This window comes from Tubulanus polymorphus, chromosome 6 (assembly GCF_964204645.1).
Source record: "Tubulanus polymorphus chromosome 6, tnTubPoly1.2, whole genome shotgun sequence".
NCBI classification, from domain to species: domain Eukaryota; kingdom Metazoa; phylum Nemertea; class Palaeonemertea; order Tubulaniformes; family Tubulanidae; genus Tubulanus; species Tubulanus polymorphus.
The window spans coordinates 14,706,705-14,719,646 of record NC_134030.1 but is presented as its reverse complement, the minus strand read 5'-3'; the positions used below and the strand labels follow the sequence as shown (position 1 = coordinate 14,719,646).

Sequence of the window (12,942 nt, the reverse complement as noted above, 5' to 3'; positions counted from 1 at the left end):
CTAACCACTTAGATTGACTAAATGAAATATATCTATGTACTTTTTTAGAATCATTCCTTGTTTTAGATAAAACTTCAACATTCTATAATGTACTACATAATTATATTTATCTTCTTGAGTTAGCATTACTTTTTCTGTATGAATATGATTTTCGGGTTTAATTCTTTCTTGATAATTTGATAGTTCTTCATGAGTTACAGTTTTATGTTCGGGACAGTATGCTAGATTTCTAGATTCAAATTTTATATGTTCAGGATATTCTAAATCTACAACAAAGAGGTAACCAGTATCTGAATCATCTGCAACATCTAGAATTCTTTTCTTCCAATCAAATTTATCATTATTTTCATGTTGTAAAACTTCACTTATTTCAAATACTCCATAAGGTTGAGGTTCCATCATTGCCCAACCATATAGATTATTTGCATCTATATATAATAACTTATATCCAGGGTTATCATTTACATTGAAATATCTGTCGCCTAATACACCTGAAACTCCTCCTCTTAAAGATTTTTCAAATAATAGTAATTGATCTATATTTGTTAACAAATCCATTTTTATATCTGTAAATTTTAATCCACAATCCCATGTTAAACCTGGTGATGAATAACAATGACAAGGATCAATGTTAAAATATTTTAGGTTTACATCTCTAAACCTTTCAAATATATCCGATAATAATAAAACATCAGATTTTAGATACAAATCTACTAATTTTTACCATGTTTTTTTATTCTAAAATGATTCCATATATTAATCGTTCTTTCAAAAACTCCATCTTTAACATGTCCATTTTTTAATTCATCATAAAATTGTTCCTTTTTAAGTTCAGTTATTTTGAAATCATTATGATTTTTATAGAAAGAATATGGAATCGCTCCTTTATATCTCATTAATTGGAAATCATCATTATTTGGATAGTGTTGCTTTAATATTTTTAATTCATCATCAACTAATGATTTTGATAAGTTATCTAATGAACTATTTAAAAATCTATATGAATCTATAAATCTTAGGCAACCAAATTGGAATGATATATAATTCTCAGATGTTCTAGCTAACATTTTAAATTTATAAGTTGGTATTTTATCTTTTGATCTATTTGAATTTAATCTTTCTATTTCATTATTAATTTCTTCTATTTTATGACATAACTGTTTGATGAATAAATGTGCATCATATCCTGATAGATTATGAAATATAACTGGTACAAAGTTAATTTTCTTAGCTTGTAAGTTACAATTCTCATGCGCAGCGCCTCTAAACTTTCCGTTCAAATGATCATGGTCTCTAACTTTTTTATCTTTATAATTAAATATCTTTTCACAATAATAACATTTACCTGAAAACGCAAATTCTTCTTTATCTTCTTCTGTCATTATAATTTCTTTATTTGTATTCAATAATTTACTAAATCTTATTTCATATTGAATTAATAAGTCACAAAAATGTTTGATAACATTTTCATTTCTATAATCATAATATTCACTTTCAATTAGTTCTGGATAATCAGATTTTATATATAATCCAAAAGCTGCAGCTGATTGATGAATCTTTTTAATAGTATTTGTTTTTGGTGGTTCATCTGAAAAATCATTTTCATTAGAATTTAATTTCTTTCTTTTATAATATATTTCTTTTCTATCTTGATCAGTTAATTCTTTATTTAATGATTCAAAATCTCCATATATTACAAATGGTACTTTATTTTTGTAATCATATTTTTTGAATTCTAATATTTTATCCTTTTCATTTGGTAAAATTAATTTACAATAATCATGATTTTCACATAATTGTTTATGATTTGATAATGCATTTTCAGTTCTCAATTTATGTAAACATTTTCTACATAGATATATTTTATTATCAAAATCATTTTCTGATTTAAAAAATAAATCAATTCTTTTAATCCACACATAATGATTCTCATAATATAATATATCTATAACATCGTTTGAATCATAATCTTTTGATAGATATAAAGGTTCTAATGTATAATGTTTTATATTGTTACCTTTTGTATTTGGTAATTTGAGTAAATCAAACACATTTATCTTTATATTATTATCTCTTTCTATTTTTTGGATGTTTTTAATTCTAACAGGATACTTATCTATCTTATAATTATTTTCAAATGGTTTATAATGAGTTAATCTAAAACTATGTGTAATATCTTCTGTTGGATGTAAGCAACTTATAATTGTCCATAGAAAACATTTATCATCAAAATTTTGTACATTTATTACAGCATTAGTTTTAAGTGGTAGTTTAATATAACTCGATGCTTCAATATCTGGTTCTTTATAATATGATAAATTATTATCATCAATTGGTTTTGATTTAGTTAACTTATTATATTTTGTGTTATACACATGTAAAGTCATAAATATTATTTCATCAAATATTAAACCAGATCCTTCAAAATGTTTCTCTTCTATTTTAGTTTTTATTTCATTATAACATTTATCTAATTTATCATCTATATGTTGTTTAGATATAATATGTTGCGAATGAGAATTTATATTATATATTGGTTTATCTTCAGATTTTATAAACTTTACTTTAACTGATATACTTATTTTAGGGTATTTAACATCTGTAATTATTTTTATAATATTTTTCATATTTTCTAAATGTTTTTTATTTTCTTCTAATGTTTTTCCTTTATGAAATTTAAACTCAATAGCTGCTGGGCCAATATCACTTTTAAATGCTTCGGTTATCTCTATATCTTTTCTATTATCTAATGAATTAATATAATTTCTTACATCTTCCATGTATGGTCTTTTATTGTTTAATTCATTTCTTATTCTTTTAATTGTCTATGTTTCTTATCGTTATCATTATCAAAATAATCCTCACCTAAAATATCATTGTTCATGTTTCTAATATGACTTTTAGATTTTAAATGTTCATTATAATATCTTTTATCACTGAATGATTGATTACATGTATCACATTCATATGTTTCTTTTTCATTCTTTAATTCATCTAATTTAGTTTCTAATATATCATCTTTATATTCTAGTTTCAATTTATTCTCTAAATGTGTTTTAGTTTTATTGTGTCTTGATTTTTGGGATTTATCTATATTGATATTACATGTTGGACAGTAGTACTTATTTGCTTCCATTTTAATACTAAATTTTTTTTTCAAATTGATTTTAGAAGTTCAATGATTTATATCATGTATTATTTCAATCACACTTTTAATGTTTAAAAATCTAACTCATACAAATATAAATATTGAAATAATGTTTAAAATATATCTATATATCTATTCTATAAGAGCTCACACTTTACTAACACTTTTATATTGAATAATCTGTCAATTAAAATGTTATTCATATATATAAATATTTTAAGAGTAATAGGGGTTAAGTTGTTCTATACTAAAGGTTAAATGGTTGAGTGAGCAAAAATAATGACATTGATTTCTACTGGTGTCATTACATTTTCGAATATCAAGTCAGTAATAGGGGTTTAGTTGTTCTATACCAAAGGTCGAACGGTCGAGCTCGTAAAAATGAAAAACATGAAAATAATAACAATTTCTACTTGAATTAGGAGTTATACTCATAAAAAATGAAAAATAAATTCGAGCGTGTGAGAATTATTTTTCATTTTTATGAGTTTCGCGACATTTGTAATTATAATCTGTTTGATATCTTTTTTTTGATAATTGTTATTATACGCTTTATTATGTTCTGGATTATTTGCCCGAAATTGTTTCATATGTTCTATATATTGAATATCTTTTCACAATAATAACATTTATCAGCAAACTCAAATTCTTCTTTATCTTCTTCTGTCATAATTATTTCTTTATTTTCATTTAACTTTTTATTAAATTTTATTTCATACTCAATTAATAAGTCACAAAAATGATTGATAACATTTTCATTTCTATAATGATAATATTCACTTTTGATTAGTTCTGGATAATCAGATTTTATATATAATCCAAAAGCTGCAGCTGATTGATGAATCTTTTTAATTGTATTTGTTATTAGAGGATCTGAATAATCAATTACATCATTTTCATTAGAATTTAATTTCTTTCTTTTATAATATATTTCTTTTCTATCTTGATCAGTTAATTCTTTATTGAGTGATTCAAAATCTCCATATATTACAAATGGTACTTTATTCTTGAAATCATATTTTTGAATTCTAATACTTTTTCCTTTTCATTTGGTAAAGCTATTTTACAATAATCATGATTTTCACATAATTGTTTATGATTTAATAATGCCTTTTCATTACTGAGTTTAGTTATACATTTTCTACATAGATATATTTTATTGTGATTATTATCTGTTGTGAAGATCAACCGATACGTAAGATTCATGTTCCGTGGCAAAAAATCATTAGGACATTTATTTTCAGACGTCACAAACACGGATGCACGATTAACTACAAACAAATAGAAAATTACCATAAATAAATTTGTATAATTATTGACATAAGAGAATATCTTTATATTAGCAATTTACCGTAATATTTGGCTGTCTAAACCTTCAATTTAAATCTTCACCCTTTACTCAAATACAGCAACACAACCTTACAGGTCTAAATCCATATAACAAGTGACCAAAAATCTCAATATCTGATATATCTATTGAACTATACAAATTCTCAGGCTATAGAATTACCATGACCAGAAACCATGAAATAACAACCATAGAAATATATCAAATACAGTATACAGAATACAATAAAGCAGAATTTCAGGAATTATTCCTTACATACCCGCCCCCTAATTGAGAAACTCAATTAACATAATAACGATAATGTCCAAAAACAAAAACCTATTCTTGACTGTTAAGCACGATGAATCTAAAGTAACAAAGAGAATCTAAAGTTTAATTTCATTTTCGACGAGAACGCACAGCTTATCAATAGGACGCTGAAAAATAGTACCCTTTGCCGTTCTTACTGAAGCCGAACGAACAAAACCTTTTCGATCACGATGGACTTCTGAAATACGCGATAGAGTCCACGAGTTACGGATGGATCCATCGACGATGAAGACAATATCTCCAACACATACGTTTCGTTTCGCAGTATTCCATTTACTGCGAATCTGCAGGAGATGCAAATACTCAGATGTCCACCGCTTCCAGAAAACATTCGCAATATGCTGAACTTGCCTCCAACGACGTCGAGTATATAAATCGGATTTGTCAAATAGTCCGGGGGGAAAAGTAGATCCTTTGTGTAACAGTAATAGGTGATTCGGGGTTAAAGGTTGTAGATCATTTGGATCATTTGATAACGTAGATATAGGTCGACTATTCAAAATCGACTCGACCTCACAGAACAATGTGGATAAATTATCATCATTTAGATTTGAACCTTGTTCTTTCATCAATGAAAACAAGATTTTACGGACGGAACGAATGAGGCGTTCCCATACACCTCCAAAGTGACTCGCACCTGGAGGATTAAAAATCCACTTGACATTGTTCTGCAATAAGAAATCATGGATTTGGTCCTTATTCCAACAATCAATATTCCTCTGTAGCTCTCGATTGGTTCCAACAAAATTGGTTCCATTATCAGATCGAATTAGACGTACATTTCCACGTCGTGCGATAAATCTGCGATAAGCGTTAATACAACCAGATGTGGCCAGAGTAGGCGAGACCTCCAAATGAACAGCCCTAGTTACCAGGCAGGTGAAGATAACACCATAACGCTTCTCAATACAACGACCCCGTTTTACCTCAAACGGGCCAAAGTAATCTGTTCCCGTATTAGTAAATGGCGGATTGTCAGGCAACAATCGCTCTTGAGGAAGATCTGCCATCTTCTGATTACAAACTTGACCACGGTACTTTTTACATAAAACACATTTCCTCGTTATATCCTTAACCAGTTGATTAGCCCTTAAAATCCAGTAACGCTCGCGCAATCGGGCTAACATTGAGTTTTTACCAAGATGCCCGACCGATGCATGAACACTCAACAATATCAATTTCGACACATGAGAACATCTAGGCAATACAACCGGATGTCGTTGTTCATATTCAAGAAAATATGCTTTTCTCAGCCGACCACCAACACGGATTATATCGTCTTCTAAAACAGGATCTAGTTGATACAATTGACTACCTCTGGGAATCAACTTTCTATCATTTGAACGGAGAATCACTAATTCTTTCCTGAAATAATCTTCCTGTACGCATTTAATAATTGCCAGCTCGGCTTTTTGAAGATCATCAGTACTCAGCTTATTGGTATTCAATCGTTCAGCATTAGCGTTTTCACCAGAAAGACGTTTACTTACTCTCAACAGCAAACAATCTTTCAACCTTAAAAACCATGCAACGGCACGTTTGAGTCTATGCCAGCTTGAGTAGTAGTTAAATAGATGTTTTATAGGATCATCATCAGAAACCGAAAGTACAGCATTAGAAGTCTTCTTCAACTCAACATCATCATCACTCAGGGACCGTAAAACACCGTGTTGACATGGCCACTCAGATATTGGCTTCCAAAGGAACTCCGGGCCGTGTAACCATACTACTGAGTTTTGTTCTATACAATCCAGTGACAAACCCCTAGACGCATAATCTGCTGGGTTCAGATGACCATCTACAAACTTCCACTGCTGAATACTTGAACCATCTCTAATTAAATTCACTCTATTCGCTACGAAAGTGTGATAACGAGCAGTCTCATTAGCAATATATTTCAGTACTGCAGTGCTGTCGCTCCAAAAATATACATTTGAAACACTGTACTCCAATTCTTCCAACATCATCTTATTCATCTTAATCAGTAATGCAGCTGCAGCTAATTCCATCCTAGGAACTGTCATTTTCTTCAAAGGAGCTACTCTGCTTTTAGCAAATATAAAACAACAATGTACTTGACCATTTTCATCTTCAAGGCGCAAATATGATACAGTGCCGTACCCAACATTACTTGCGTCCGCAAAATGATGCAGCTGACAAGATTTCGAAGAACCATGAGGTTTGAAGCATCGTGATATAGCCAACTCTTCAAGGCCAGGTAAACCTTCCTGCCATTTCTCCCAAACTTTCAGATATTTTTCAGGAATTTCTTCACCCCATGAAAGCTTCTCTCTACATAAGTCCTGTAGCAGAATTTTCACCGGCAGTACATATGGGGCAGCAATACCCAAAGGATCATAGACTGTGCTGACCGTTGACAAAATCCCTCTGCGTGTATTTGGTTGATGCTTAGAAGTTATCCTGAAGCCATAAGTGTCGTTCTCTATATTCCAGTGGACGCCCAATGCTCTTTCTGTTGGCGAACCAAAATCCAGACTCTTCAACTCCTTGCAAGATTTAGCAAGCTCTTCTTCTGGCAAACTTTCAATTACAAAACGATCATTACTTACAAACTTGGTGAGTCGAAAGCCCCCTTCTTTACACAGAGATATCAGTCTCATCACAAATTCTGGATTTTGACCATCTTGTACACGAGACTTCAAACAGTCATCAAGATAGAAGTTTTTCAAGACTGTATTGGTAACTTCTACTTCATACTTGCTAACGTTGTCAGTGGCTGTCCGGCGTAAAGCCCAGTTAGAACAACTCGGGGATGAGATTGCCCCAAATAAGTGAACTAACATACGGAATGGTATGGCTTTCTTGTTCAAATCACCATCCGGCCACCATAAGAATCTCAAGCAGTCTTTATCATCCGGTGCAACCCTTACTCTATAAAACATAGATTCTATATCTGCCATTATTGCGGTTCTTTCTTGTCTGAAACGTATCAACACACCAACCAAAGTGTTAGTCAAATCTGGCCCTTGTAACAATTGAGAATTCAAAGACACTCCACCATAAAGTGCAGGACAATCGAAAACGACACGGACTTTTTCAGGTTTTTTGGGGTGATATACCCCGTGATGAGGTATATACCATATACGACCATTTTCCAAACGTAAATCTTCATTAGGAACCTGTTCCGCGTAGCCTTTAGCCAATATATTGTCCATAAAGACATTATAGTCATGTCGAAACTTGTCATTTTTCAACAGCTTATTTTTCAGATTTGACAGTCGTTTCTCAGCATGCCGAATATTATTGGGAAACCTCAAATTCTTGTCACGCCATGGCATTGGTAATTGGTACTGTCCATTCTCTATTTTTACATTGGACTCCATCATCGTCATAAATTTATGATCTTCAACTGACCATTGTTTTTTATCTTCAGCAATTCGCTCAGGAAAGTCAAAATCTATAGCTTCCTGAACCAATTGATCAAGAGAACTCACAGCACAGCTGATTTTGTCAACAGTGTCGGTAACTATATCATCGTCTTCATCACCAGATCTAATAACATTCCAGGCGACCCATCCTAGTCTGGTTCTGGAAGCATGTGGTGATCCAGCAGGGCCTGTCCGTAACTCGAACGGTGTGTATGCATCCGCAATATTATTGCCAATCAACAGACCAATTTCTGCATCTATCTTAGGCAATTTAACATCACTCATGTGCGACCATTTACGGATGTCATCTTCTGTTGGCACATGCAGTGGTGAAACTGGCATCTGCTCTGTAGTATAAACAGCAGGCATGAAAACTACGTCTTCAGTTTCCAAACCTCTGACTTCTTAACAATGAACAATCTGAGTATCAAGCATTGTAGACCTCGCCATAGTGTCGAGATTCAATCTCACTTTCTTGCCAATACCGCCGATCTGCTTCAACAACGACGAAGTACAAAAAGAAATACTACTTCCAGGATCTAGGAAGGCGAAAGTTATCACTTCTGGAATTCTTCCCTTCACTTTCACTCTAACTGGAAGTATAGCCATAGTACAGAATCCATCTGTCTTCTTTTCACCATCATTTATGGCGCCACAGGGAATTCCATCTTTTACATCTGATATCGTGTTCTGATTCTGATCTCTTCGTGTCATAATTGCTGGGTTTTCAGGAAGTGACCTAGAATCATCATGCAGTACACTTGGATGCAACCGTTTACATATATCACAGTTCATCTTCAATCTACAATTTCTCTTCTGATGTCCAGATCGGAGACAACCCCAACAGAGGCCTTTTCTTTTAAGAAAAGATATTTTTTCTTCAAAGACCACATTAGACAGGTCTTTACAATCATTTAATACATGATCGCCAGCGCAGTATATACATGGTTTCTTCAATGCAAGATTAAATGAGTTTTGTTGATTCGTATGAGAAATGCTCCCCGTCTGTGCAGCAACAGTATTTCGGCTACCCTGTGATATTCGCAGAGACTTTTTGTCTTTCTTCTGATCTAACGCAGCAGCCATCATATCTTTACCAAAAATCGGGTCGTTCACCTTTTTTGACTCCTTCCGTACAAAACTCACTAAGGTATTCAGATTTATAGTATTACCAGCAGAGCGCGTTGTCTGTACTATAGTTCTCCATCTATCTTGAAGCGACCATGGTAATTTACCCACCAACTTCCTCAGATTGTCAGGGTACTCAAGAAGTTTCAATGCATCTATATCTTTCACAGCATTCTCTACTTCTAACAAGAAAATCGAGAATTCGTCCAAGCCTTTACTGTTGTCTGACTTAATCATAGGCCAGTTTATAGCTTTCTTTAACAAAGCATTTGCAATGATCGCCGAGTCACCGTATCGTTCTTCAAACTCTGTAAGAACAGCTTGGTATCCTCGTGTTGAACCAATATAGCTAAGACCTGTTACAATTCTATTTGCCTCACCAATTGTGAATTGTTCGAGAAAGTTTAGCCGTTCATCGTCGTCGTCCGTATTCTCAGCAATTCTAGAATTGAACTGACGGATGAAACGCCGGTATTCAAGAGGATTTCCGTCAAATTTTTTTATTTCAACAAACGGCTTTTTGATATGCTTCACAATCGAATCTAGACCTCTTGGTTCCGCATTAACAACGCTTCCGACATCAGATGGCATGAACGTAGTAGCACGTGGATTCAAAGGTCTGTAAGAACCATCATTTTCAGCTATTTCATTTTTCAGAAATGTAGGAAATGGTTCAGGAAGGAACGATTTATCATCAATCATTGACTTATTCGATTCCCTATCTAAAAGTGTTTCAATCACGTTACTCTTCGCTTCACTAACTTCCAGCTGCGTATTCAAATCTAAAAACTCTTCTTGTTGTTTCAGCCGCAATTTCTCAAGCTCAAGAGTCTGTTTTTTCTTCATACTATTCAGCAAGACATTAAGCTCTGCTTTTCTCTGTTCTTCTTTCAAACGAGCAGATATTATGGAGCTACCCTTACTCAAATCAGAGCGTACTGAACTAGCTTTTGATCTAACAGACTTCCTGGATTCAGCAGACCGTTTCGATCTTGCGAGTACCGACAAAGTATTTTCAGCCGCCATTTTGACTTGGTTGAAGTATGTATTCATCTCGTTACTTTCGACCGACAAATTCTCTTTTTCTTTAGAACTGAGTAGAAGACAGTACTCATCTGAAACTTGCAAGAAATTCTCGTACGTCTTGATCCAGTCTTTGTATGAATTCTGGACAACATCATAGTCACTGTGCTCAATAACTGACAGAAGAGTACTAGACAGGTTGTTCAGCTTCTTCAGGAGACTTTTTCTATCTTTCAGTTTATTCTCCTTCTGGTATTCGACACCTTTTTCGGTCAGCGACCTATTTCTTGTTTCTTTTGGCCTAACATCTTGTTGGCCAGTTGCTGCTGTAGCCATTATTACGTTAATAAAATGTGAAGATCAACCGATACGTAAGATTCATGTTCCGTGGCAAAAAATCATTAGGACATTTATTTTCAGACGTCACAAACACGGATGCACGATTAACTACAAACAAATAGAAACTTACCATAAATAAATTTGTATAATTATTGACATAAGAGAATATCTTTATATTAGCAATTTACCGTAATATTTGGCTGTCTAAACCTTCAATTTAAATCTTCACCCTTTACTCAAATACAGCAACACAACCTTACAGGTCTAAATCCATATAACAAGTGACCAAAAATCTCAATATCTGATATATCTATTGAACTATACAAATTCTCAGGCTATAGAATTACCATGACCAGAAACCATGAAATAACAACCATAGAAATATATCAAATACAGTATACAGAATACAATAAAGCAGAATTTCAGGAATTATTCCTTACATCTGTTCTAAAAAATAAATCTATTTGTTTAATCCACATATAATGATTTTCATAATAGGCCTATAATATATCTATAACACCATTTGAATCATAATCTTTTGACAGGTATAAAGGTTCTAATGTAAAATGTTCAATTTTATTACCTTTTGTTTTTGGCAATTTGACTAAATCAAACACATTTATCTTTATATTATTATCTCTTTCTATTTTTGGGATATTTTTAATTCTAACAGGATAATTATCCATCTTATAATTATTTTCAAATGGTTTATAATTTGTTAATCTAAAACTATGTGTAATATCTTCTGTTGGGTGTAAGCAACTTATAATTGTCCATAGAAAACATTTATCATCAGAATTTTGTACATTTATTACAGCATTAGTTTTAAATGGTAATTTGATATAACTTGATCCATTTATATTATCATCTTTATAATATGATAAATTATTTTCGTCAATTGGTTTCGATTTAGTTAACTTATTATATTTTGTGTTATAAACATGTAATGTCATAAATATTATTTCATCAAATATTTAACCTGATCCTTCAAAATATTTCTCTTCTATTTTACTTTTTATTTCATTATAACATTTATTTAATCTATCATCTATATGTTGTTTAGATATAATATGTTGTGAATGAAAATTTATATTATATATTGGTTTATCTTCAGATTTTATAAATTTAACTTTAGAAGATATACTAATTTTAGGGTATTCAACATCAGTAATTATTCTTATAATTTTTTTCATATTTTCTAAATGCTTTTTATTTTCTTCTAAAGTTTTGCCTTTATGAAATTTAAATTCAATTGCAGCTGGTCCAATATCACTTTTGAATGCTTCGGTTATTTCTATTTCTTTTTTATTAGGCCTATCTAATGAATAAATATAATTTCTTACATCTTCCATGTATGGTCTTTTATTGTTTAATTTATCTTTTATTCTTTTAATTGTCTTCTGTTTCTTATCAATATCTTTATCAAAATATTTTTCACCTAAAATATCATTATTAATATTTCTAATATGACTTTTAGATTTTAAATGTTCTTTATAATATCTTTTGTCGCTGAATTGATTACATGTATCACATTTATATATTTCTTTTTCATTCTTTAATTCATCTAATTTAGTTTCTAATATATCATCTCTATATTCTAACTTTAATTTATTTTCTAAGTGTGTTTTAGTTTTATTATGTCTTGCTTTTTGAGATTTATCTATATCAATTTTAGATGTTGAACAGTAGTACTTATTTGCTTCCATTTTAATATCAAATTTTTTATTAAAATTGATTTTACATATTTTATTCGAAATCTATTTCATGGTGCCCTTTTTCATTCTTACCTTTATATATGAAATAGAAATCACCTGAACATAATTCTTCTAAATCTTCACTAGATAATCTATGAAATCTATCTGGTAAATATGTTCTGAATTTATATGTATTTCCTTTCAATCCTTCATATTCTAAGTGAATAACTAATTCATCTCCATATTTGTTAGTAACTGTATCAATATTTGTAATTAGATATTTCTTATGAATTGTTAGTTCATTTAACTTCTTAAATCTATAATCTACAGATTTAGCATTTGTGATATCTTTTATTCTATCTAGAAACGATTTGTTGTTCTCACTGTGCACTTGTTCGGTACTCTCCATTTTAATATCAAATCTTTTATTAGAATTGATTTTAGAAGTTATTCAAATATAAATATTCGCTGTTTTAAATATGAATTATTTCACTTGTTAATTACTCACACTTTTTATGTTTAAAAATAAGAATCTAACGCATATAAATATAAATATTCAATGTT

General features: G+C 31.1%; 1 protein-coding gene across 1 annotated transcript; it reads right to left on the bottom strand.

Annotated features, from left to right (window-relative positions):
* Positions 1–4,861: 4,861 nt before the first annotated feature.
* LOC141907766 (uncharacterized) lies at positions 4,862–8,563 on the bottom strand. The gene has a single exon (XM_074797508.1). The coding sequence runs from the start codon at positions 8,561–8,563 to the stop codon at positions 4,862–4,864; it is 3,702 nt and encodes a 1,233-aa protein (XP_074653609.1).
* Positions 8,564–12,942: the final 4,379 nt, after the last annotated feature.

Excerpts from the sequence above, each read along its gene's own strand:
- LOC141907766 (XM_074797508.1), bottom strand. The coding sequence starts at position 8,563 with ATGCCTGCTGTTTATACTACAGAGCAGATGCCAGTTTCACCACTGCAT.